Source organism: Calypte anna, chromosome 2 (assembly GCF_003957555.1).
Source record: "Calypte anna isolate BGI_N300 chromosome 2, bCalAnn1_v1.p, whole genome shotgun sequence".
Classification (NCBI taxonomy): Eukaryota; Metazoa; Chordata; class Aves; order Apodiformes; family Trochilidae; genus Calypte; species Calypte anna.
This window is the reverse complement of record NC_044245.1, coordinates 140,045,093-140,072,748: the sequence shown is the minus strand read 5'-3', so window position 1 is coordinate 140,072,748 and position 27,656 is coordinate 140,045,093. Positions and strand designations below refer to the sequence as shown.

Below are 27,656 nucleotides of genomic sequence, written 5' to 3'. Positions count from 1 at the left end.
GAAACATTTTGCTCTTAAATTTCCTAAGTGAATTCGTAATGCTTTTAAGACATTTTTTTTTCTTCCCAAGAAGGTCTTCAATAGACACATCAATGAAACATTTAAAATTTGCAACTCCCACTCCCTTTATTTGTGGAAAATACAACCAGCGAAATCAGAGTTATATAGAACACCATGAGAGACTACCGAGGCAGGTTGGTTTTATTTTCTCTTTCAATGAGTGATTAAACAATACAGACAGGATTACAAAGCTGCAAACTTTAAGTTTCTATCCTGCCACTTATTTTAAAAATTTAAGCAAATTACCTAATTTCTCTACGCTTCAGCAATCCAAACTTTGACGCTGAGGTAAGAAAAAAAAAAGTTCCTTCTGTAACACAAGACCCATAGGTAACAAGTGCTCACTGACTACCAGGGATAGCAGCTCCCCCTCGACAGAGGTGGTGTCCATCTGCCACGGGGAAACGGGACTTCCCTACCAAGCAGAAAGCTCTCCCAGCCTTCCCTACCTCGTCCATGACAAGCCAGGGCACCCGGTCCGGCACGCCCTGCCCCTTGTCAGTCATGCAGGGAGGGAAAGGGCCCCACATCCCCGCCCGCCTCTCCCCGCTCCCTCGGCCGGGAGAGCGCTGCCCTCACCCCGCCAAGGGGCAGCGAAGGCGGCTTCCCCCTCACCACCGGCTGCTGCTCACCTCGTCTCAGCTGCCGATACCCAAAGGGGTCCTGGCCCGAAGGTAACCCCCAAACCGACCCTCTCAGCTGCAGCAGCGGAGGAAGGCGGGCCCGGCTGCCAGCGGAACCGCCTCATCAGCCGGCGCCTCTCCACGGGTCGGCGCCGTCATGTGATGGGGAGGCCCGGGCCGCCCCCTCCTTCTTTCCCTCCTTCCCTCTCTCCGTGCTGCTGCTTGCGCCTCACCTGCCGCCCCAGCTCCCCTCGGGCGGCCGCCGGCCTTGCCCGCGGGCGCTGGCGGAGCGGAGCTCCCTCCTGCGGGCTGCCGCCACTCGCCGCACCGGCAGCGGGGGAGGGTGAGCACCGCCGCGGGGGGTGGCACTGGCGGGGAGGCCGCTGGGTGCGGGCGGAGAAGCGGCGGGAGCGGGGGGCGGTGGGAGTGGGATCGGGATCGAGGCCGTCGCCGCTGCTCCGAGGAGGTTGAGCCGAGGCGGGTTCAGACCATGAGGGCGTTGGCGGGAGCGAGCGGGACGGCTGGGAGGGTCCGTGACAGGGAGGGCATGGGGAGGCTTAGAGCTCAGTCCGGATGGGGTCTGCGAAGGAGCCAACCCTGCACCTCCTGGTTCTCATTGTGGGGCAGAAGAGGTACTGTTATCTCAAATTTATCTCATTGGTTTGGAAGGTTATTGGTGAAAAGCCAAACTGCCCACAAATGTTTCTGAACGCTAGAGCTTATTTTTAGGAGTGCTGCGCTCTGTGTCTTGCAGGAAACATAGCAATAAATAAAACTGTGGCCAGGAAATGCAACCACAGCATGGAATAAAACCCTTCATCAATTAAAAAAAAAAAAAAAAAAAAAAAAAGAACAGAGCACATTTCAAATAGCTGGGAAAGCTTTCCTTGTTGCTAAAGCGTATTACAGTCGCTTTGGTGCTTTGGTTGTATTTTTTAAGGCTTTTATATCTTGTAACATGTTTTTTCTTTCCTTGATGCCATCTCCTTGCATGGCCTCAATTGCTTCAGTATTTGTCATCATTTCATTCATCAGCAGTTCTTTTCAACTTCTCTGTTACCCAAGGTAATGCTTTCCTTGCCTGGTCACACACAGTGACAGTCAAACACTGTATATGTGCTGGAGATGTATTTGATGCCATTCTCTCATCCTTCAAAACTGGATAATTTGGGTTTATAAACTGAAATAGTTGATAGTATGTTTAAGAATCCACTTAGATAAAACTATCAGAAATATTAATATGAACCACCCTGAATGTGATGGGTTTGTTTTTGCAGGTTATTAATGGCGCAGATAGTTTTCTCATCTGTCATTCTTCAAGAAACCTAAAGACCAATGATCAGAACCCAACTGCAGGACATCTGCTGCTGTCACATCCAGCTCCACAATGGTTGATTTTCTAGCTGAAAATAATCTCTGTGGTCAGGCAATTCTTCGAATTGTCTCCTGTGGAAATGCCATCATTGCAGAACTTCTGAGACTGTCTGAATTTATTCCTGGTGTTTTCAGGCTAAAAGACAAGGCTGATCAGCAGAAGTACGGGGATATCATATTTGATTTCAGTTATTTTAAGGTAAATCCTTTTATTCTTAAATTTCTTAAAGCATTGCTTTAAGAAAGCTTTTCTTAAAGCACTGCATAAGGGTGCTTCAGGTCATGAAATAGCCATTTCTGAGCATTGTGGTTATCACTAGCATTCTTCAGAATTGAGTATCATGACTTCTTACTTGCTTAGTTTTTACCAAAAATTCACCACATTGAGCTAGCAGTTAGGATATGCTTGCATGCTAACATTCTACTTCTAGGTTATCTTGTATTTTATATACTTATGATCATGTTCAGTCTTATCTGACTCATTCCAGTGAGCAGAAATAGTCTAAGGAAGACTCTGTGCTTAGGCCTCTAGGCAGAATATAAGTATATGGCACTGAGATTATTAGGGCAAGATGAGGGTAAGGTAACGTTTTTTAAGCATATTCATGAGCAGAGAAATCCATCAGAACATTTGATAAGTCATCTGGACAGTAAGCCTTAATGGATACTGGTTGTATAAAACTTGAGTATTGGATACTGAGGTTGTGGGCGTGGTTGTTGTTGCTGTTATTTCCTCCAGGAACGTGAAATCATAGATTTACCAGCAGGTTCTGAGCCTGTGCAGTTGCTTGTTTTATTTTGGAGCAGTACGGTGGGCAGTATGCCCATCTTCCTTTGGTTATCTGTAGCTTATTCTTTGCATCTATGAAAACTGCTTTCTGCTTCCCTGTTTGACAGTACTGTGATTGTTCATTCACTGGACTTGTCACATGTGCTGAATAAAATCAAAGGGTAGTCTATATGGAAAGCCCTTCTTTTCTTTATAAAATTAAGCTTCTTGCAGCACCTATTTCCCTCTGTTATTCTTCATCAGGTTTAAGAAAGAACTGCAGACACTGTCTTTATCTGGATTGAACAATACAAGAAGTGTTAATAGTAAAGCAAAGGGGGGGATAATTTTATTTTTTTTTTAATAATAGTGGTAAATTTCAAACACTGACTGTGAGCCTTGAACACTGAAAAACCTGAGCAGAAATTATTTCTCAGATATTTTTGGACCTAAGTGCTTGTTATGAGTCTGTTTTTTATACAAATGACATGAACATTTAAAAGCAGAAATACAATAACCCTTGGAACTCTAAGATTGTTAAATGTTAAGGAACCACAGCAATGCTGCTGTTTTTCTTAGTAATCACCAAAAAATCCATAAAGATACACTTACAAAGCAGAGATTAGTGAATTTACAGCTATTTTCACTGGGAATGCGTTATTCCTGTATTCATGATTCTTAGAATTACCTAATGATTAGAGATTTGAGTTTTTGAAAATTTAGGCTGTTTACTTTTTGCATTTGAACTCAATGTGCATTTTGGGGCTTGGTTTATACTTTATTTTATTTAGGTATTTTCACAAAAAGAGAAGCAGAAAATTCTTAAACCACAAAAAAAGTTGTCAGATGGGTATTATGATTGATATTAACTATATTTTAAGCTATTTTTATGGAGTTCATGTTGACCTTAAGCTGTGATCTCATCAGTAGGTGGACTGTACAACAACAATAACAGTGCTTTCAATTAAAAGTTAATATTTTCACTTAAACATTAACAATATTTTCATTTAAATGATGATGGTAAGAACAAGTGGTGGTTTTGAAAAATGTTAGTGGCAAACGGTTAGTAAAGTTTCTGCTGTTACTTTAAGGAAGTCAGGCTCTTCATCCCAACCCTTTTCCTCCACGGCTGTTCATGACATAGTTTCTGCATTCATTTGGGAGACTGGTGATCGATCCAGTGTCTTTAAAAATAAAACAGGTCTAATACTTTCCAGCAGTTTAAACATATGAGAAGATACTAAGCTTTCCGAGGCCCCAAAATGATGATTTTTACGTGAAAAGTCAATTGGATCAAGTGTGTAAAGCACAAAACTCATATAGGGAGATAGCACTACAAAAAGCAAACAGTGGCATCACGTGTATTGGGGCTTTACCCAAAGTATTAAAGATTCTCATTAGTTAGTTACTTAGGATAAATCCTATTTAAAATCAGTGGAGACTGTAACATGTAAAACTCCTCTTTATGGAGTTGGTGCTGAATCATAAAGCAGCTTGGAAAGTTACAGATCCTTGTTCTAATAAGAAATGTAAATTCTGGTGTTGTGCATACAGTTTTGGATGTTATGTCCTGTGTGTTCTGAAGTTAAATAGGGGTGAAAGTCAAATATTGCCTCTAAAGATGAATTTTTTATCTTAGGGGCCTGAGACATGTGAAGGCAAACTGGAAGCCAAACCTGAGTTACTGGATTTAGATGAAGAATTTCGTGAAAACAATATTGAAATTTTGACAAGATTTTATCTAGCATTTCAGAGTGTGCATAAGTACATTGTAGATTTAAACAGGTATGGTATCAAAATCACAGGTGTGGTATCAAATCATGGATTTTTTTACAGACTAGAGTTCTCTTTAGTCTTAATGAGAAGCTTTTTCCTTGGAGGCCAAATATTCTCACTGTTGAAGCACATTGATGTGCATCTGGAAACCTGAATTGTTGAAGTGAACACTTCTACTCCTACTGTTTCTTACCAGCTTAGTTTATAACTTTAAAAAGTTTAACCTCTCTACCTCCTCTCCTCAACTATTATAGAGCTAGTTTCTTTTTTATCTTGGAGGTTGTATTGAAGATTTATCTTTTTAATAAAACAGACTTCATATTGTTGAACTAAGTTTTTCTGTGGTCTTGCAAAACAGAGTATCAGAAAAGAGGTTTTTTTCTTTAATTTTCATTGGCATTATTTTCCTGATCTGAATTTTTCAATGGAGTTGCCATAGTCTCAAGTTTGCTAATGTTGGTTGTAAAAACCAATACTCTAAGAAAAAGTTCCAGAGAATCTTAAGTGTAAGAATTGTTTTTGTTACTGATCTATATGAAATTATTAATAAAAAGTTTAAATGCTTAACATTACTTACTAGTAATTAGTGTTACTGGAAAATCCTTTAAAAGGAAGAAATCTTCTGTTAATTGAGTTGAACATACCCTATTCCTTGCTTTCTCAGTACTCTCAGGCTGTTACCATGCATGAGAAGATAAAGAGGATGTAAGTTAAAGAGCTGCAAGTTAATGAGTACCCTCTAGTGTCTTTCACATACACCCTCAGGGTATGGCAGGAGGTTTTTGCCAACTGGTTGACTCTAACTCTTGTTTCATAGTAGAGCATCTTTATCTGAAAAGGCCCATGCTGGTTGTATTAGGAAAATATTTTGATGTGTCTGACTTGCAGAGAAAATAGGCCATTTGAGTTCTGAGGGCATGTGATTCAAGAGTAAAATAGTCAATGACTGCTCTTTTTTATGATCCCTAGGTATTTAGATGACCTCAATGAAGGAATTTACATTCAGCAAACATTAGAAACTGTCCTCCTTAATGAAGATGGAAGACAGCTTCTAGTGAGTATTGAACAGCTTCATTATAGTAGAAAATGTACCAATTAATTTACTGTCAAACTAGACAAAAATTTAAGTTTGCCAAATTCATGGAAGTGCTATGAGTCACTTTAGGGAGGACAAAGACCAAAATTACAGCTTGCTCTTTTTTCATTTTGTGTGGACCATGTAGTTGATATTGGGTTAGTTTGCCAATATATATGTTTGTCTTTAAATGTTACTACAGAATTGTGTTTATTTTTTCATTTATTCTTTATTTTACCAAACAGTGTGAAGCACTCTATTTATATGGAGTTATGCTACTGGTCATTGACCAGAAGATTGAAGGAGAAGTCAGAGAAAGAATGTTGGTTTCCTACTACAGATACAGGTAATGTATATTGTTATGCAGAAACACTCAAGGCTGAAAGGATGTAACATGCCATATATTCATGTAACTAGGTTATTGAGTTAAGATAAATGGAAATACTGGAACTATTTTGATTGACTGCCTGTATACAAAGACTGATAGTTCAGGAGAGTTCTCTGAACGGCAGTAGAACTCCTTGCTTTAGCTGTGTTTGCAGGTGTAGCTGCAAAACCAAAGCAACAGATCTTTTCCTGCTGTCACAACAGAAATTTGAAATCCCCTTACAAAGAAACTCTCAGCTAAAGCTTTAATGCTTCAAGTGTCAGCTAAGAAACTACCATAGATTCCCAAATGTGCAAGCAAATCTGGGTGAAGAGTCATGAGTATCCATATGAAAAACATGTTGCAAGTCACACGTCTTGCAGTCGCAGTGCTTGATTAGTCAAATCAGGAATGAGTTTCCAGGGTAGGTTGAGAGCACCGTTCTGTGACAGTTAAGAGTCTTGAAAGGTGTCAGTTCAAATGCTTTCACACATATAAAAAAAAGGTGCTGTCCTCTTTCTATGCTGCTTTGACTATGTTTATGCCTCTTAGTACGTAGTGGGAGAGGATTCCTTGACTAGAATGTAGAAGGGAAGAAGAAAAAAAAAATTAAAGCTGCTTTTATTAATGTTCCTGAATAAAGGTTGTTTTTCTATTTGTGCTTTGTGTGCCTATCTGGGATTCTGGTATAGACATTTTTCAGTGTCCTCTTGTAGTACAGTGAGCATTATATTCATGGAGTAAACAGACAAAAAATCATCCAGACCTTAGTATCTGTTCATTTTCTTGGAGAAAAGGCATGGTTACAGGGTGAGAGAAAAGGAAATTGTTATGCTACACAGCTCAATTTTTGTTCCTTTCTTTTGTAATACAGTGCAGCCCGTTCTTCTGCTGATTCCAATTTAGATGATATCTGTAAATTGCTTCGAAGCACTGGGTACTCGAGTCAGCCTGGAGCCAAAAGACCTCCCAACTACCCTGAGAGTTACTTCAGCAGGGTGCCCATAAGTGAAACCTTCATTAGCATGGTTATCGGCCGCTTGCGGTCAGATGACATTTACAACCAGGTGAGTTACTGTGAGATAGGACAAGGATCTGAAAATTAAAATAAAATGGTTCCTCAGGTTAGTTACTCATTCGTGAAGAACAGAAAAAGATAAGTCAGAGAGTCATGGAGGTTGGAAGGGATCTCTTGAGATCACATATTCCAGCCCCCAGGAGGGTCAGCTGTAGCAGATTGCCCAGGACCATTTCCAGTTGGGTTTTGAGTATCTACAGAGGTGCAGACTGCTGAACCTCTGTGGGCAAACTGCTGCAGTGCTTGGCCACTCACAGTAAAAAAAAAGAAACATCTTTTTTATTTAAGTCTTTAAATAGTATATGATTGACCACTCTTAATAACTTGATTCCTTCAGAGATTCCTGTTCTTTTAGTTACTGCAAAGAGATTCACCATTCCTTAAAATGCAACGTGTTTAAAAAGGAACAGGTATATCACGTTTTTTAATTATGGCAATTTTAATAATAAAACAAAAATATGGTTACTGTATTTACAGTCTCTTGCAATATAACTCCTTTGAGAGATCTCCAGCAAAGCATTTGCGTTTGAGCAGGCCTCAATCTTTAGCACAGAGAAGCAATCTGACTTCTGTAACTACTGGTACACTTAGAGAATCCTGGAAAACTGAAGCAGTTCACAGATGCCAGAAAAAGAGCATTTGTAGATTAATGAATTGATTGTAAGAAAGAAACAAGTCTTTAGGCGGGAGTAGTAATTTAAAATAGGGACCTTATTGATGGGACTTTAATACTGTGGATAGACATTAACCTTTCAAAGAGGAAAAATACCTTTTCAGATTGGATTTTTTAGGATCTGCAAGGTTCCAGAAACAAAAAAAAAAAAAAAGAGAAGTTGGTAAGTTGTGAAGAGCCCATTTTATGACATAGTCTATATCTTTGATAGGAAACTGAGATGTTTATGAGACTATTCTCTTGTAGAGTACTTAACCTAGGAATCTTCCATAAATCAGCTAATATTGTGTATCGCAGTTACTTTTCCTCCTTTTTATATGACACTTTTATTGGTTTGCATTAGAATAATATTACAGTTTGATTATTTTTTTATTTTGTAGTGCTTAGAGTTGATAATGAGCAACATTCATGTTTCTATACAATGGGTGATAATGACCTATGTACTCATTCCAAATGTAATGCAAAAAGCAGGGTCAGCTCAATTCAAACTGAATATGTTTTGGTTTTTTCCCTTTTCCTAGGTTTCTGCATATCCATTACCAGAACACCGCAGCACCGCCTTGGCTACTCAGGCTGCCATGCTCTATGTGATACTGTACTTTGACCCTTCTACTCTTCACACTCAACAAGCAAAAATGAGAGAGATAGTAGATAAATACTTTCCAGATAACTGGGTAAAAGAGAATTCATTTTTAAAACTTTTCCCTGGATTTAATGTTATAGGAACAATTTACCTTCGTTTTGCAGTGTGCATTATAGAAAATAATGATGTCCTAAAATTAGGACAGATTCTTCTCTAGGGAAAGGTTCTTCTGTTTACTTTGTTCAGAATTAAGTGATCTGACTCAGACCTTCTGGAATAATGTGGAAAGCTGTCTTTTCAAAGTACCAGTTATTGTCTGAAAAGCTTGTACCAACCACTGACACCATAATGATGAAGGGAATCATAGAAAAAGTGTAGGCTGGAAAGTTACACAGGAATCTTCTAATCCAGCCTTTTTTTCAAAGTTAAATAAGGTTGCTTGGGCCTTGTCCAACTGTTCTGTAAAAACCTAAAAATAAGATCTACATTCTATGGGCACCTCTGGCTGTGCTTCATCACTCGGTTGCAGCTTGTGACTTACCACCTCTTTTTATTTCCCTGTGTGCCTGAGATGAGTCTGAATGTCTTTCTTATAACTTCCTTTAGATGGTGGAAGTTTGCATTCAGATCCCTCAGTCTTCTTTCCTCCAGTTTAAGCAAACTGAGCTCCTGTAGCCTCTGCTTACATAGTGGGTCACATAAATGTCTTTATTGATTCATTCCAGTTTGTTTGTGTCTTACTGAGGAGCCCAAATCTGAATGCATTACTCCAATCACTTCCCTCAGTGTGTTGGCTACAGTGTAGCTGACACAGCATAGTGTATGGTTAGTCTGTTGTTGTAAGGCTGTAGGTCTGTTTAACGTTCAATTTGTCCACCAGGACACTCAGGCCTTTTTATGCAGAATTGTTAGGTAGTCAGTTCCCAGACTGTGCTGTTGCAAGGGCTTGGTTTTGTCCCAGGTGCAGGGCTTCATATTTATTGTTACTAAACTTGTGATCTCTGCTGATGAATCCCACCAGCTTGTTAAGGCTTTTCTGTATAGGACTCTTGCTCTCCGACAAATAACTGATGTTGTTTCAAAACTTATTTGAGGATTCATTCCATACCTTCATGCAAATAACTTAGAAGCAAAACCTGTCACTCTGGGCAATTCTATAGACCTTACCAGATGTAGTGATCAAAATGGACTTGCTATGTGTCTCAGTGCTGAGGTTTAGGATTTTCATTCTAAAGCCCTTGTCTGCAAAAAATGCTCCTGAAACAGGCTGGCTTGTAACAGTATAGTCTGCAGGTACCTGAGGTAGCCAAAGGTTGATTTGTATTTCTTTGTTAGTTTCAAATTGTATTCTTCTCTACTGTTAGTGAAACAGTGAACAGAGGAGAAAAGAAACTGTAATCACTGGATCTTTTACTAGGCACTAAAACTCACTATTTTCTTAAAAACTGCAAGCGTATTTTACAGATGAGAACACTGGGGGTGGGGGTTTGTTTTTGTTTTTAATTATGCTAGCATTTTTCCTCATTTGACTTCATAGTAAAAACTTCTTTTAAGACAACATCTACCTTGTTGTGATCAGAAATGGATCAGTTAGCTGCACAATCAGAAGACTTGACTCTTAGGCTGGTTTCAGATCCTTGTTAGCAGATAAAGCACAGCTTTTTAAGGAACTGACAGCTGCAAGGAAGTAGTGACCTTTATTTCTGCACTATGAGAGGGATCCTTCTAGCAGCAGACCTGTTTGCCTTCACTGGCTTACTTTTGACACTGTCAGAAGAGCTCAAAGACTGAGAGTCATCCTAGATGTAACCAGTTCTGGATGGAGGAATATTGTAGCAATAGTGTGACAAAGCTCATAATGCCACATCTCTCTAAGTCCTTAATCCATCAACAATCCAAGGATTCCGTTTTTCAGTTCTCTTACAGACACTTGTCATTCAAATTTGGGCTGGGGTTCTAAAATTGGTTCCTCTGTTCCTTAAAAATCATAATAATCAGTTTCCTTCTGTTTGTATTCATCACAGAAGATGTGTTATGGTTCAGTTTTGGCCTTTGGGCATCCTAAGTGTAGAATTAACTCAGATTTTTTTTTTTTTTCCTCTGTCACAGGAATTTTACTAGTTGATTTGTCAGTCTCCTACATAGCATCATTAAAATGAAAAAGAAATCATAAGTTAATTGGTGGAAAAATAAAAGCTAAGGGTTGTTCATAGTGACTGAAACTGTCAGCTTGTTTTCAGAGCTGGTGAATGTATAGAGTACAGCTACCAAAAAAAAAAACCAGTTATCTCATATTCATACTTACAACATATTGTATTCTACTCATATTGCTAAATGAAAAGTATATGTTAATACTAAAAACATAAATGGAGCTTCTTTTTTTTCTGCTTCCATCTTAGGTCATTAGCATTTACATGGGAATCACAGTAAATTTAGCAGAAGCTTGGGAGCCCTATAAAGCTGCTAAAACTGCCCTCAACTACACACTGGATCTTTCAAACATCAAAGAACAGGTACCTAAGCCAGAGCTAGTTATTTTTAGCAAGATTCCAATTTTGTGGGAATCTCAGGTATTTTATATGACATTAATAATGTCTGGATCATTTTCTCTTGAGTACAATTATTTGTATTGTGTTCAAGTACAATACTTTGAGGACATAACTTTGTATTGAAAACACTTCAAAGTTTCAAAATCTGGTCTTCACAGCATTGTTTATTTCAGTTCCTCTTTCAGTATCAAAAGTTTAAGGCAAAAATTGCATAGATGCCAGCACTCATCACTGTGTTGTCCAGTATCAGGATGTTTCTAAGGTGACTGTGGTGTTTGGTCTTTCATAGTTTTAGAAGTTACACATTTATGCTGACATTGAAAACACTCACTGTTTTAAATGAGGCCTGTCTAATTAATGAATACTAATAGACTGGAAAAAGCATTTAATTTCAAAGAATGATGCTGTAAGGCTGCATGATACAATGCAGTTAGTTGGTTTTGTGGGAAATAATTTTTTCCATAACTAAAACCAGTGAGTCATAATGATCAGTTTGTGTGCAGCAGGTTAGTAATTTGGGCATTTTGCTGGATTAATGGTAGCTAAATACCTCCTTAGAATCTGACCACAGTGGTCAGGAAAGAATGCACAGAAGTGTATAATTATGAGAACCTTACTTTATATTGTCTAGTAAACCTAGGGAATTTGAGCAGACATTTTTCCTCAGTCTTTAGGGAAGAAGTTCCCTAAGTAGAGATGACATTTAATTCATAACAATTCATTGTGGAGTAGATTTTTGCTGTTTTTCTTTCTCATTAGGCAATAAAATCTTAGTATCATTTTTGAGGAATGATTTCTAGAGAATACACGCCTGAATTTAAGACACAAGTCTGGTTTTGAAACATTGTGCTTCCTGTGTAGGTTCTTTGCTTTAAAATTTGTGAAAATGTGTAAATCCTTTGTGATGCAGTTGTGTAGTGTATTATATTGTCTGCTAGTGATGATGATTTGTAGCACCTTTTGTTTCTCTATGCCCTTTTAATGAAGCCACAGTCACATTGCACTTGTATTCCATTGGTTGCAAGGTTTACATTGATGCAAGCTTTGTGTATTCCAAGGCAAGCAGACACGCTGCAGTCACTGAGAGAGTGCACACTCAGGTGCATCAGTTCCTCAAGGAGGGCTGCCTAAGGGAAGAGCTGGTGCTGGACAACATTCCCAAGCTGCTGAATTGCCTGCGAGACTGCAACGTCACCATCCGCTGGCTGATGCTTCACACTGCAGACACAGGTAAGATTTCATGCTGACTTTTAATACAGAGCTGACAGTCCTTCCGTAGCAGTGCTTCATGTCATGCCCTGGGGGAAGTTCAGTGTGTGCTGATGTTGAAGTCAGCAGGGTTTCATTGATGGTTTCCAGTGAATGTTTGAGCTATTGTTTTGCTAGCTGTCTCCTAAAGTCTTTGGTGGAAACAGCACACATTCATTTCCATAATTCTTATGGAAATAAGACAAAAAGCTAGACACAGATACAAAAAGGAGTACAAGAAGTCATGACCCTGTTGAATAACACTGCAGAATAAGTCTGGGAACTTTCTTTTTCTGTCTTATCACCTAAAGCATCATTCTGAGAGTTTTGTCTAATGTGAAAGGAAAAGAAGTAGCCAGGTTTTTAAGATCTTAGTAATTAATAGTTTAAAACCAAGGATTTTACTCTATTCAACAGTTCCAGTTGAATTTCAGTTCAACAATGTCTCTGACATAAATTTGAGTCTCTAAATGTACCTATTTAGATATTGTCTTGGTTTCATACTTGTGCTGTCTTTGGGGTTTCTTGGTATATGAGAGTGCTTCTGTTACACCCCCAGGTGTTTTTGTAATGATTTTTGAAATGTTGATCTCCAGGGGTTCTCAGTTAGGAGTACTAAATTCACGCTAAGTTTGCAGAAGCCAGCAGAAGATTTCTAAGACAGTTGAAGCACCACTGAAACATTATTTTCTGCTCTAAGGAAGAATTGTACAGGTGTGGTGAGACCCATATAAGTGGAGAGAAAATGGGGACTTCCATATCAGAGCAAAGTGGTTTTGCTTTCAAATTATTAAAAAAGTCTGCAAAGGTTGGTCAAAGACAAGGTTGGTCAAATTCTGTAATGGTGGAAAGATGATGTTACCTTTCCATTTTCAGCATGTGATCCAAATAACAAACGTCTCCGCCAGATAAAGGATCAAATTCTCACAGACTCAAGGTACAATCCCAGGATCCTTTTCCGGCTTCTTCTGGATACAGCTCAATTTGAATTCATTTTGAAAGAGGTAATGATGTGCTGCCTCCTTCTTCAGCATTGTGCCCTGAATGCCCTGAATGGCAGAACAGAAATTAAGACTTGAATAGTAATAGTACATTTACTGCACACACATTCCCCTTCCATAAAAATATATTATTTGATTATAGGTAATCATGACTTTTTAATAGAAAATTACAAACTGATATTGCTTGGAAGTGACTTTTGCAGTTTCCTTAGTAATTGGCAACTTTCATTCTTACCCAACATCTTTATAATTACTCAGAATTTTGCATGAAGGTCATAATAACAAGTGTAATAAAAATTTGTGGAGAAAGCTGCTTAAGGTTTTATCCTACCATATTCATCTTTTTCAGGCTTTTTTAAGCAGAGATGAGAGCCTGTGTATGCTGAGGATAGGCTGCTAAGAAAACTCTTACACCTATGTATGAAGTTCTGCTATTTCTAAATGATTCTGCATTAGTGCTCTGGTACTAACCTGACAAAATATGTAAGAGTATGCTTAACATCACATACATGCTTTTTTGAATTGGATTTCTCTGCATAGGCTGAGATGACTACTGAAATTATGTCAACATTAGACCAGTGTCTTTTAGGATCTAGGCTAAAAAAGTAACTGGATTTTTATGACTAAAAATCAACAATATCTGTATCCTACTTTTTTTTTTTTTTACAGTCATTTCATTTCTATTACTATATGTCCATCACACCAGCTGTGTTTGTTAATGTTTTTATTGGTTTTAATTTTGTATTTAAAACTCTGGCAGGATTTTGAGGTTAAGTAGTAAACACTAAGTTCCATATATTTTCAGTAATTTATTTAATCTACCGTAGTATGCATTCTTTACAGTTTTGTAAACCCAGTGATTCCTTTTTCAATAGATGTTCAAGCAGATGCTGTCAGAAAAACAAACAAAATGGGAAAACTATAAAAAGGAGGGATCTGAAAGGATGACTGAACTTGCTGACGTATTCTCAGGTGTTAAACCTCTTACTAGAGTGGAGAAAAATGGTAATTATTGAAGAACAAACTGGGGGGGGAGAGTAATTTTATGGGTTTTATTTCTAAGATGATACCAAAAGAAAATACATGAGGTTAATACTGATGTAAAAATTTTCGTGTCTTATCAGCTGCACAGAGATCTCTTACATACTGTCTTGTTTGGGTTTTCTGCAAATATTCCATATATGTCATATTTAGATGGCCCTACTCTGAAAAATTATTTTTGTAATGTTATTTAGTTATGCCAGGTAAGGCTGAAATTCCAATTCACTTTTCCCTGAATAATGGGAGTTCGTGTTACAGTGTTCTGTGTAAAAAGGAACTCAAAAGATCATTACATATGGAGATGTTTTAACCTCTCCTTACATTCTTTCCCTAGTTCTAACTTGAATTTCTCTTCTGTTTTCAATTGTTCTTTTACCTCTCTTCTGTACTGATAAATGATTCTCCAGGTTGTCCAAGGACTGAGATAGAACCCGTATTTCCTTCCAATTTTTTTGCTTGTTTTTTGAAATGTTAATAACACATTATTAAACTGGTGTTAGAGCAAGAATTATAAATCACACTATCATATGATCAGGAGCACTGCATAAAGTGACACTGTAAGGGCAACACTTGTGACCATTCCAAAACAACAGAACTTGGAATACAAGCAATTTTCTCACCTGATTCTGCTTGAAAGCACAATAACTTTACTGAAATATTTCCCTTTATCTTTTTTTTCAGCACACTTGTAGCTAAAGGATAGAAATTGCACTGTCAAGGCAATTATCACTGTAAATCCATTCATAAACCACAAATTTGTACTTTAGAGGGCTTTGTCATCTTCCTGTAGATTTTGTAATGCCCATTTGTGTTGGTAGTTGTTGGTTTTTTTAATGTTTTACAGGAAACTTAGGTGAGTATTCAGGAAACTTTCCTAGGCCTCCAAAAAGCTGGGAAAGGACTCTTACCAGGACATGTAGTGATAGGACAAGAAGTAATGATTTTAAACTGGAAGAGGGGAGATTTAGGTTAGTTATTAGGAGGAAATGCTTCACTACAAGGGTGATGAGATACTGGCACAGGTTACCCAGAGAAGCTGTGAATGACCCCTCTCTGGAAGTGTTCAAGGCCAGGTTGGATGGGGCTTTGAGCAGCCTGGTCTATGGGAGGTGTCCCTGCCCATGCAGAGGGGTTGGACTTAGGTCATCTTCCCAACCCAAACTATTCTATGATTCTATGATTTGCTTCTTCACAAGTCTACATGTTAAACTAGAAATGTAGGAGGTTTCAAATGTCTTCATCTTACTCTTACAGGCATTTAATTTTTTTTCTTTTATCTAGCAAGTTCCCTGTGTCTTTGCTGCTTATCATACATGCAATGGTTTGATTGATTTTTTTTCTTGTTCTTACATAGAAAATCTTCAAGCTTGGTTCAGAGAAATCTCCAAGCAAATTATGTCTCTCAATTACGATGATTCCACTGCAGCAGGCAGAAAGACTGTGCAGCTAATACAGGCACTGGAGGAGGTAAGGCAAATAAATTTTGAGAAAAATTATCTCATCCTTTTGAAAAATAGCATTTGATACACATGCACTGACTTCTGATAGGTGAGTTACAACACAGATCTGTATTTTAACAATTGTTATTTGTCTGCAATCAGCAGGACTTATAATCACAGCAGATCTTGTGATTATAAGATAAGGAATATAGTATGAAAAACAATGCCACCTGCATTAGAGGATTAGTAAATTTTGTCAAATTAATTTAGCATTAAGCATTATTTGGCAACGTTACTAGCTTTAGTAGAAATCTTGAAAATAAATTAATTTTAAGCTAGAGCTAACATGAAAGTCAGTGTAAAAATATCCATGTTATATGTACATTTCTTCTACTCCCAGGATATAAAAGAGTACTCAGTATGGTGTTTCACAGGACACCTCCTTGGGTAGTTTATTATTTAACATGCTCTAAAGTAAGCCAGGATTTATTAATTTTCTTACTGTAATAACATCCTGAAGACAATATGTTATTTTACTGATTCTGTTTGTCTTGCTGTCCTCAAAGATGAACAGAAAAAAAGGGAGTTTTTCATGGGGTTGGTTTTTTTGTTTATTTGTTTTTTAAATATAGGTCCAAGAGTTTCACCAGCTGGAAAGTAACCTGCAAGTTTGCCAGTTTCTGGCTGACACCCGCAAATTTCTCCATCACATGATCCGAACTATCAACATTAAAGAAGAGGTCCTGATCACCATGCAGATAGTTGGGGATCTTTCTTATGCTTGGCAATTGATTGACAGGTATCTTAGCAGGAGCTTCTTCTACCATGTCTCTCATAAATGGTGAAACTTGTGGGCAATAACATGAATAAATACAATTGATACCATAAACTTTCCAATTTAAAAATGGTCTTGGAGCTTTGTTCTATGAGTTGCTGAGAGTATTTAGCTCTCATTAACCTGAGTAAATATTAACAGCCATCCTTGTTAGCTGCAGGTTAAGTGATACTGTAACCTTTTACTGTCTGCCCTATTCTATCCATGACAGTTTTGTCAAACTTCTCTCATCAGCCTTTAGACTAGTCAAGGGTTCTCCAAAATACTGGAGTTCCTGTTACAACCAAGAAGCAAATAAGTAAAAACAAATATTAGAGAGCCCTTTTTCATAGTGTATTTCTGCTAAGGTGCTGCTTCAGCCTTGGCTTTTAACACTCCCTGATGCCCTCTTCTTTTTTCCCACCTACTCCTTATCTTTGGTTTTTGTCCAGCCCATAGATCTTCAGACTGAAGTCATCCTTCAGTGACAATCTTTAGTGATCTTCTGTGCCATTTTTAGATTACACTGGTGCTAGTGACATATGATTTAAGACTTGAACATAAGAATTTCAGGGGAAGAAGTTGATTGATTTTTTTTTTTTGTTTCTTACCCCAGCTTTACATCCATTATGCAGGAAAGCATAAGAGTCAGTCCATCTATGGTAACTAAACTCAGAGCCACTTTTCTAAAGGTAAGTATGAACAGCAGTGAATGTTTTTGAACACATCAGGTCAGCAGAAGCATTTGTTAAATAACCCTTGAGGTTGCAAAGTCACAAAAGAGTCAAAACTTTCTTTTACCAACATTTTCTATAGCCACATTTTTTAGACTGTATCAAAGTAACTCAACTTCAGTTTTAAAGAAAATAAACCCCAAGTTACACATGTTTTTATATAACTTTGTCATATTGCTGCTGTTAGGCAAGTCTCATCAGACAGGTCTACCTGTTACAGTTATTTGTACAGGACATTGGTGTGTAGGTGGGATCCTCTGTGTGTGCATCTGGGGAGCCTGAAGGCATTACAGGGTTATGTTGGCTGTGCCTTTGCTCTGTCATGATGATCTGTCATCAGTTGAAAATCTTGTCTGTAGAAATAAGAACAGGAAATAATATGTGAGGGAGTGTAAAATTATAACAAGAAAAATGCCTCACTCAACTAGATATTAAAAAAAAAAACAATGAAAAGGGGAATATTATCATTATGAATGGTTGACCTTTTTTGACTTGTAACAATTTTGGGGTTTTTTCTGTTGACAAACCTTGTGTTTCAGCACTGCTCTTCAGGAAGAATTGAGTGTTCTGAGTTACAGGTTAAGAGCCTGAGCAAGAGAGTTCAAGCATGGAATTTATTTTAGAAAGAAAGATGTGAAGTTTAAAATGTTAACTTTATTTTTAGCTTGCTTCAGCTCTTGACTTGCCACTTCTCCGTATCAATCAAGCAAACAGTCCTGATCTCCTCAGTGTATCACAGTATTATTCTGGTGAATTGGTTTCCTATGTTAGAAAGGTAGGCATTTGAAGAGACTTAATTGTCTTGCTCTCTAATTACTTTTTCCTTAATAAAAGAATTATTGTTTTTAATGAGAAAATACTGACTGCGTTTGTTTCTTCTCTTGTTTACGAAGGTCCTACAGATAATTCCAGAAAGCATGTTTACATCTCTTCTCAAAATTATAAAGCTTCAGACTCATGATATTATTGAAGTGCCTACTCGCCTTGATAAGGACAAGATACGAGATTATGCTCAGCTTGGACCACGATATGAGGTGCTGTAAATATAATTCTGAAAAAAACACCCTAGAGGTGACAAACTTCAGCCTCAGCTTAAATAGGTACAGCTCCACAGAGTTACACATTAACAGTGAAGTTGGATTTGGTGACCAAGTAAGAATTAAAATTCACTATGTGTTATCATGATTATATCTTAAATTTCATGAAGATAATTGAGTAACATTTGCTTTTCTGCTTGTAAAAGCTTAAAAATTTGATGCTGTAGAAAAGGACAGAAAAACTAAATATATTTATGAGTGTAAAGATTTTTTAATTTATTTAGATGGAAGGGGTAAAAAACTCTAAAAAGCTAAGTCTGAAATGAAGCCCTCCACCCAGGAGAAGGTTAAAGACTGAATAATCCAGCAGGGTTAAGCTTTTTGATGTCCTCAAAGAGGAAGACAGAATTTGGTTAGATAAAGCTACTATTACTGGCTTTTTATCTGTGGGGTTTTTTTCTGCACTATCAGTTTGAAAATGTGAGCAAACATTAAAACTACTTGGTTTTAATAGAGAAAGATACAGAGAAAAAACCTGAGTAGACCAGTAGCTCTTTCCCTCAAATAACATCTTTTAGCTCTCCAGCTATCTGTTAAAATGCCAGCTATTTCCAGGGGATTTTGCCAAAGTGTTCACTTTTTAAGTGTTTTATGCTAATACACACTGTGTTCTCTGGTTCAGCTTAAGTTCAAACCTGGACCCAAGGTTTAGACTCCCACACTGAACTCTGTAAAGTCCATTTATTTTGTGTGGGGGTGGGAAGGCAGGAGGAGGAGTCAGTATTCAATAATACTTCTTTTATTATGAGGAAGTAGAGGAAAAAGAACTTGTATCAGACAAAAGCTTTTCACTTACGATTTCTGTGGAATTGTAAACACATTCTGAGTCTATTATAAGTGTCTTAAAAGCAAGGACTGATTTGTGTGAACTCTGAGCATAAGGATGCTCAATTAATAATTTAGAACAAAACGAATGTGCTACTGTATTATATCAGAGGAGACACTGAAGTAGACTCATTGCTGGCAGTGAGCTTTATTATGGAATAACTACTTTGAGCTGTGTCCTTGGCCTGGTCAAAGTACCATCTTAGCATGTAGTCCATGAAATTTTGTGCACACATGATGCAGCTGGCAAGGTCTTTCCTCTCATAGTCTCTGTAAAGCCTCTGAGGGGTACCTGTTCTTTCCTACAAGTAACAGATCTACATTGATCTAATGAGAAGAAAGATTATTACTGTACTACAACTAAGTCTAGAATAAGATGTATAATTGAAAGTGTATCAGTGCAAATTACTTTAATCTGAAATAGGAAGCTGCCACTGGGAAGGATATTTATTTTTGGAGTAACTATTTCAACATACTGAATCACTTCAATGAATTATACTTCCTTTTTCTATTAAAGGTTGCCAAGCTAACTCATGCAATTTCAATCTTCACTGAAGGAATCCTCATGATGAAAACTACTTTAGTTGGAATCATCAAGGTAATGTCCCATTATTCCAGTAAGAAAAAGTCATATGCTGGCAATTAGTACTTTAGCACAGGTATTTCAGCACACAAGGCAAAACCTTTATGAAAGATAAAAAGAGAAGTAGGAAAAATAAGTTTGCACGTAAATTTTCAAACAAAGATCCCTAACTTGGCATCCAGAAAAGAACTGAATTGTTTAAGGTTGTTGAGAACCCACAGTTCTCATTGTACATTGATTCATCAACCTAAATTCACCCTCTCAATTGTTATTTATTTCTACTGGAAAAATGACTGCAAGCTTTTCCAAAGAGCTTTTTCTTCCATTGGCAAAGACTTTTCTTCCTATGTTAAGATACTTCTTTTAAGACTTCAGGAGCAGGCATTCTTGATGCATCCTTGCTTTTTGTAATTGTACTGCATTCTCAGTGGATCATTAACAAAAGTTGAATATAGGATCTACAAATCTTTGCCATTCAACTTAAATGATTCCCTTATATCTGGTGGATGTATTTAAATATTTATTCTTTAAACAAGCACTGGTGGGAAAATGCAGTTGTTAGCATTGCCTTTCTATTATATCATAAGTACTTAGTATCTTTCTTGGTACAAAAGAAATCTTTTTGTTTTGTTTTGTTTTTATACTTTTCTGACTTTAAGAAAAACAATATGTCTCTTCTACATAGGTGGATCCAAAACAATTGCTAGAGGATGGAATAAGGAAGGAGTTAGTAAAACGAGTGGCTCTAGCGCTTCACAGGGGACTCAACTTTAATCCTAGGGCCAAGGTGTGTAACTGCTTGACTTTTATTTTTTATGTATCTTTTTTGTGTATTTTTAATGTGTCTGGGTTTGCTGAGACCTCTTAGTAGGCTACCTTCTAGAAAAGAATCTTTACTTTTCTGGTGATTTTCTTTTTGTAAAAAATGTGCACTTTTTTAACTTTCTGAAGGATGTTTTGAAGCCTTATTTGACATTTTAAATGGGTTTATAAACTGTTAAGATTACACATAATTCAGAAACATGTTTTTACTCTATCATCAAGTGTCTTGTCAGCTCTGAGTTCACAGTTCTGTCTTTGTGTGGGAGAACTGATGACAACAAATGATATGTGAAAGCCAGGTAAACATAAAAAGGCAATTATAGACTAAAGAGTGTGACTCCTTGTTTTGATCCTGTCCAGATTCTTGAATCTTCCAGATCAATCAATAGTACCATGGAAGCCTAAAACAAACATTAAAAGCAGGAGGAAAAAAATACTTAGGAAGAAGAATTACTTAAGATATCAAACAACCTTTGATAAATTTCTTAGTGCTTTTCAGTTCTTCCTGGAGCATAGTAAAAAGCATTTAAAAGCCTTACATGTTTTCTTTGTATTCTAATAATTCACTGTTTTTTTTAATCTTTTCCTTTTTTTCATCTCTAGCCAAGTGAACTGATGCCCAAACTGAAAGACATGGCAGCTACAATGGATGGGTTCCATCGATCATTTGAATATATCCAGGACTATGTCAACATATATGGTTTAAAAATTTGGCAAGAGGAGGTGTCTCGTATTATTAACTACAACGTGGAACAGGAGTGCAATAACTTCTTAAGAACAAAGGTGCTAGTCAAAAACAAGAATGAGTAAAAAGTTGACAAATGTTTTTAAATTTGGATGTTAAACTTGTTTATGATGGAATATATGTACCCCGTGGTGCACAGGCCATACTGTTGTGACTTCACAAGCTTTCCACAAGCATTTCCACAACTGTGTAAGGAGAGCAAAGTACTTCAAACTGAATATTTTAATATGTCCTTCAACTGAACAATATCCTTCCCCTCTTTGTCAAAGAAACCAGAAAGTACTGAATCACAATGGTAGTCCCCTCTGTATCTATTGTTAGAGATGAGAATGCAAACTTGGAAAGATTTCAGTGGTTGCCATCTCTTTTCATGATGTTTCACAAGTGGTGGGCTGAATAGTTCTTCATTTTAGCTAACTAAATGTTGTTAATCTTACTGCAGAAAGGAGCAGATAAAATTCTCACCAGGATTGTAGGTAGTTCTCTTGACCCCCATCCTTATCTTCTACTTGCTCTTTGTCATAAGATTTGGGGTTCCCTTTTGCTTATTCTGGGTTTTGTAGTGTCCTGCTATATGTAATTAACAATATTGTTTTACAGTGCACTGTTTTTAACTTAAATTTAAGGAATAAAATTTGTAAGCTAATTAAGAAAATGCCAATGGCAACCCTGCAAATTACAATTTATTTTGCAGATTCAAGACTGGCAGAGCATATACCAGTCTACTCATATTCCTATACCAAAATTCACACCTGTGGATGAATCTGTAACATTTATTGGTCGGCTTTGTAGAGAAATCCTGCGGATCACAGACCCAAAGTAAGTGCTGTGTGTCACAAACTGCATCACAGTGCCATGCATTGCATTGATCCAGTCCCACCATAGACAAATAAAATATACAACAAATAGATTTTCCTTAGCTGTCATATCACCATCTTTATCTAAAACCAAACATAAGTGGAAGAGAGAAACCAGGGAAGGGTGACTGAACCCTTGCTGTGAGGAGTAACTAGACATCACCTGAAATACTTAGAGAGTCTTTGCAGTCTCTGCCTGAGTAAGATAACTCAATTCTGCAGTTATCACAGGAACTGTCTGCAGCTCATTCTGAAGTAGGTATTTGTTTAATTTTTCCTCAGAATCACGTGTTACGTTGACCAAATGAACACCTGGTATGATATCAAAACTCATCAGGAAGTAACCAACAGTCGCCTTTTCTCAGAGATCCAAGATACTTTGGGTACCTTTGGTCTCAATGGTTTGGACAGGTTGCTGTGTTTCATGATCGTAAAGGAGCTGCAGGTAATTTTTCAACATTGTTTTCCCAAGGTCAGGATGATTTTATTGTTTAATAACTCCTCGTGAGATAAGAGAATGGTTCATTTTTGAAATGGTAAATTGCAATGAAAAGTGTTTGAAGAACCTGTGCTCAAACCCAAAGGTGAAAATTCCAGTTAAAGAAATTATTATAAAGGTTGGTCCTCTTGAATGAATGTGTAATACAGGGTTATGTCTTACATTAAACAGTGGTTTGTAAGGAATGCTTCTTGAAGGTGGATACTTTGTGTATACTCAATAATCTCAGGTCAGCTTCTAGTTTTCTGTCTAGATATCCACAAAGAATTAGATGGTTTGGGTCTACTATGATATAAATAAGTTGCCAGTTCTATGGAATGTTTTTTTCCCCTAATATCTCTAGGTGAAATCAAGCTGGGGGTGAGGGGTTTCTGAGATCAATCCAGGCCTAGCCTGCTTAAAGATTGTAAGGGAAAATAAGTTCTTCCTGAAAAATTGAATTAATGGTTGTCTACAATGAGTATTAGGTATCAGTGAAGGGGGTCTTCTAATTGTCCTAGCACTAATCAGTGTAACTCAGAAAAGCACAGTCTAGCTACAGAATTTCTCATCATCTGTGGAAATATTCTTTCCCTGCTGTCAAAAAGTATGGCTGTTGTACCACCAAGATAAACCGTGGAGTAAATGTGTGAGGATTTTACTTACTTATTTCTTCCTTTTATTCAGAATTTCCTCAGTATGTTTCAGAAAAATATATTGCGTGACAGGACAGTACAGGATACTTTAAAAGCACTTATGAATGCTGTCAGTCCTCTCAAAGGAATTATAGGTAAGTACTTGCTGGAAGAAACCTATTGTCTTTGAGCACTTGCATTTATTTCTTGTCTTGTTCTTTTTTTAATGCCTCGCTCTTCTTTTCTCAGCAAATTCAAACAAGGTTTATTCTGCAGCAATTGGAAAAACTCAGAAGATCTGGACAGCATATTTAGACTCCATAATGAAGGTAGGGTTATGTGACTTAGTTGTAGTCAGAATTCACTCTAGGCTCTTCGGTTATATACTTTAATCTACTTATTTTACAGTGTTGTCTTGTGCCAACCTGGAATTGTGTAATGTCAGAAGTGAAGCAGGCCTGGGTTTGTGAGAGCTGCTGAGCTTGCTTTGTGGGGACAGCTCACGCTACAGAGTGCTTAATGCTGAGATCCATATGTAATAGTTAGGCAAAAACATAGTCTGGCAATAGAGATCTGACCTGGGGAGACTGAGCTGGTGCTCTCTATCAGGACCTCTGAGACTGCCCACAGTACTTAAGGCTAAAGTTTGGAGCAGAAGCATTTCTTGAACTTGCCCTGTTCACACAGAGGGCAGCCTAATGGGCCAAAATTTAAACAAGAAGATCTCTTGTAATTATACTTTGTACCCCAGGTTTAGAATACTGTGAGTGTTTATTGTACTGAAGAGAAAAGGTCAGGGGAAGGTTGAGTTAAACCAGCCCCTTCTATCCCTGCCATTGCTGACCCTAAGGTCTAGGGAGAGGTGGGGAAATGAGTACAGACTTTTTTACTTACCAATGAAAAATGAGCAAACACATTTTATACCTGCAACCTTTTTAGTGCCCTTTTCACACTGTCTGTATTTGTTACCCTGAGCAGTGTGTAAATCCTGAGAGCCAGGACTGCATCACACAGCTGGGTCTGCCCGTTCTGGCTGCAGGCAGTCACAGTCAGTGCTCAGTTACCAAAATGAGGAGGTAGCTCCAACCACTATGAATGTCTCTGCTTTGGGCAGCCCTACAAAGGCTCTTAGGTGTAATAAGGACTTTATGCAATCTGTTTAAATTGTTACTGAGTAAGTTTTTCCTGAGGTTGACTTTTCAGCCTAACACTCTTTTTGTTTATTTTTTTGTTTATTTGTTTGTTTGTTTCAACAGGTTGGTCAGATGCAGATTTTAAGACGACAGATTACCAATGAATTAAACTATTCCTGCAGGTTTGACTCCAAGCATTTGGCTGCTGCTTTGGAAAATCTCAATAAGTAAGAAGCAAAATGCGCTGAAGAGCTTCATGTAGCACTGTGATGTAAAACTAATCTGAACTATAGCAAAATAAGGAGTTTCATTGGATTCAGGTTTTTGTTGATGAATATTTAAATTTAGATCCAACAGAAACATTAAAAATAAATAACTTGGCAAGTAGTATGTAAGAACATGCTAATGGACAGTGCAGCTTCCATTTTCATTTGGTTATACTTGGATTTGAAGTAATATTTGGATGGGAAGAATGAACAGTAAAGCTGTGTGGTGCTGATTTTAAAATAAATATGATATTTATGAAAACATACTCCAGAAAAGGTGGTTTACTCTTATGTATAACCATTTACAGGTTTTGTGTCTTTGAATTTTTAAAAGTAATAAGACATTGTATTGGGTCATTGTGGGCATTGTATTGGGTTTATTTGGAGATAGCTTAAATAAATATTTAATATAATCAATTTATATTCCTTTTAGAGCAATACTAGCTGACATTGAAGCCCATTATCAGAACCCATCACTGCCTTATCCTAAAGAAGACAACACTCTTTTGTATGAAATCACAGCTTATCTGGAAGCAGCTGGCATTCACAATCCACTAAATAAGGTCAGGCTTACATCCCTGTGCTTGGTACAGTTTGACTTCTCTGTTTTATTAACTGAGAAAAAAAAACAAATATGTGGAATAACTTTGTTCCTCTTTTCTTTCCCCCCTCAGATCTACATAACAACAAAACGTCTGCCATATTTTCCCACTGTCAATTTCCTGTTCCTCATTTCCCAGTTTCCAAAACTGCAGTACAACAGAAATTTAGGTATTGTATAAGTTGTTTGTCTACAGCGAATGAAAACCCGTGTGAAATTATCTGTAGAGAAGATAGTAAAATTATCTGTATAGAAAATGCTGTTTCAGACTGTAATCCATCATGTCCAGGCAGGTTTGTTACAATACTGAAGTCAAATACAACGAAGTAGGAAACAGAATCCAAATTCTTGATTTTCTCATTCCATCCATCCATTGTCTTTGTTAATAACATTAAGCCATTTGCTATGGAAGAAATGCAGTTGTTAAATTAGTTTTGGTTCTTTTATGTGTGAGCAAGCAGAAGGGGAGACACAGCAAAAAACCTCATTAGACTGTATCAGGTAAGTTTGCCTCTACTATGAAGAGTATGTCCTGTTTTATAAACATGCTGGTTTGGGCTTTATTTTTCCATGTAGGGATGGTGTGCAAGCGGGCAGGTGATCAAATTGACTGGCTGCCTCTGGTGCTGGGACTCCTTACCCTGCTGAAACAATTCCACTCCAGATACACAGAACAATTTCTGGCTCTGATCGGTCAGTTCATTCGTTCAACGATGGAACAATGCACCAGGTATCCATGTTTTACCTTTTACCCAAGTGTCACCTCTGTGAAGGGGGGTTCTGTGGGATTATCACTGCTTTTTTAGTATGTTTCTTAGCAGAACATTGACATATTGACATGACAATATATTTAATTAGAGATTAAAATACTGTTTCTTTTTGTAATGGAATCACCTGGTGCGTAGTGGAAACAGTTATTTGAAGGCTGGAATTTTCGTGTAATTTTACCCAAATAACTGATTAGCTAGTAAGAATATGATCTTCATGATTGTTTAATTTTAGCCAGAGGATACCAGAAATGCCTGCTGATGTAGTAGCTGCCCTCATGTTCCTGGAGGATTACATTCGCTACACAAAGTTACCAAGAAAGGTAAGAGAGAATTCTGTGTCTCCCATATGTGGCCCAGGACTCCCCTGCTCGGTTCAGAGGAGCCAAATTTTAGTTTATGTTGTAGTTACATACTATCAGTTTGATGCCAGGTATTTACTCACAGCATCATTTGTAAGTGAATATCCTAAACAATGGACTTGTTCAGCTTGTCCAGAAAGCAGTATTGGCCCCTTCCAGATGTTCTGTAAAAGTCTGCCAAAAAGAAACACAGATGAAAAATCTGTTACCTGATAGGAATGGGTCATAGTGAATTCTTTTACCCTGTACTAACTACAAATTGTATTGCTTCTGTACTGTGTAACTGTTCTTAATCTGGTTGTAGCATCCTAACAGAAGATTATTTTTGAGAAAACGGGGGATAAAAAGTACAGAAAATATTTCAACTCTGAGTGGATTTAAGAAGAGTCTGTTTCATTTAATCTTCAAAGAGTGTGTGTACATTCACTTTGGGGAAGAACTAAAATAGAAGTTCTGACATGTTGCAGAATTAAGCAATAAAAACACACCAGAGTGCTCATCCTAAAGCCTGGGTGGTAAATAGTGTTGTGTGGTTGATTCATAGATGAAAAGTGCTTGTCAGTGAATGAATAGAGCATGTGAATGCAAAATGAAGAAAGCACCTAACTGTGCCTTCCTGTTCACCTCAGGTTGTTGAAGCACATGTGCCTAGCTTCATTTTTGATGAATTCAGAACTGTTCTATGAATATGGAGAAGGACCAAGTCTTTACCCAAAACCCCAAATGGAGAGCTGGGGCCCGAAGATGAGACAAATACTGCTTGTCAGAACCGCATCTTTTCTGTGCTTTGAGGCAGTATCTACAACTGTCTCTGTGAAATGTAACCATCAGCACTTGTCTATATAATTAACACTTGTTTAAGTCTTGGCATGATACACAGTTTGTATCTCATCCAAACTGTGTACATTTTGTACTGCACATTATAAATGCTGTATGTAATTGTTTATGTACAAATCATTTAGGTTTTTGTTCTGAAGAACTGTTTGTGGAGGTCTGACTTTTTATACCACAAATGGACAATGAAATTGGAAATAAAGGTGTTGGATAGTTTGCCCGGAAAGATGATTCCAAAGTGTCAGTTTTCCTGTTTAAAGAACCATTACTGAGAGCGTGAATATACAATTGAAAAAAGGTTTAGTGTCTACCTGTGTACTAAAAAATGCTGATTTTCTTAGACAACAGAAAAGTAATTAAATATCCATAGCTGAAAAGTCCTATAATGATATTTACAGGCACAAATTATTCTTTCAGTGCAACTGTAACATGACAAGTGTTGGAGAC

At 37.5% G+C, this 27,656-nt stretch overlaps 1 protein-coding gene across 2 annotated transcripts; it reads left to right on the top strand.

Annotated features, from left to right (window-relative positions):
* Positions 1-588: 588 nt before the first annotated feature.
* On the top strand, positions 589-27,426 carry WASHC5 (WASH complex subunit 5). Of its 2 annotated transcripts, none has more exons than XM_030446460.1 (29): positions 589-734; positions 1,961-2,256; positions 4,466-4,611; positions 5,572-5,656; positions 5,923-6,023; positions 6,919-7,111; positions 8,317-8,469; positions 10,778-10,891; positions 11,986-12,157; positions 13,052-13,179; positions 14,052-14,181; positions 15,572-15,684; positions 16,289-16,455; positions 17,087-17,162; positions 17,869-17,979; positions 18,098-18,238; positions 19,644-19,724; positions 20,395-20,496; positions 21,135-21,314; positions 21,971-22,095; positions 22,416-22,578; positions 23,299-23,401; positions 23,496-23,575; positions 24,503-24,606; positions 25,079-25,208; positions 25,320-25,416; positions 25,823-25,976; positions 26,249-26,336; positions 27,005-27,426. In XM_030446460.1, exons 2-29 carry the CDS (start codon positions 2,071-2,073, stop codon positions 27,059-27,061), a joined length of 3,480 nt encoding a protein of 1,159 aa, XP_030302320.1. In that variant the 5' UTR covers positions 589-734; positions 1,961-2,070; the 3' UTR covers positions 27,062-27,426. The 2 variants fall into 2 exon arrangements, with proteins under 2 accessions (XP_030302320.1, XP_030302319.1); XM_030446459.1 differs by lacking the exon at positions 589-734 and adding an exon at positions 783-1,026.
* The last annotated feature ends 230 nt before the right edge of the window (positions 27,427-27,656 follow it).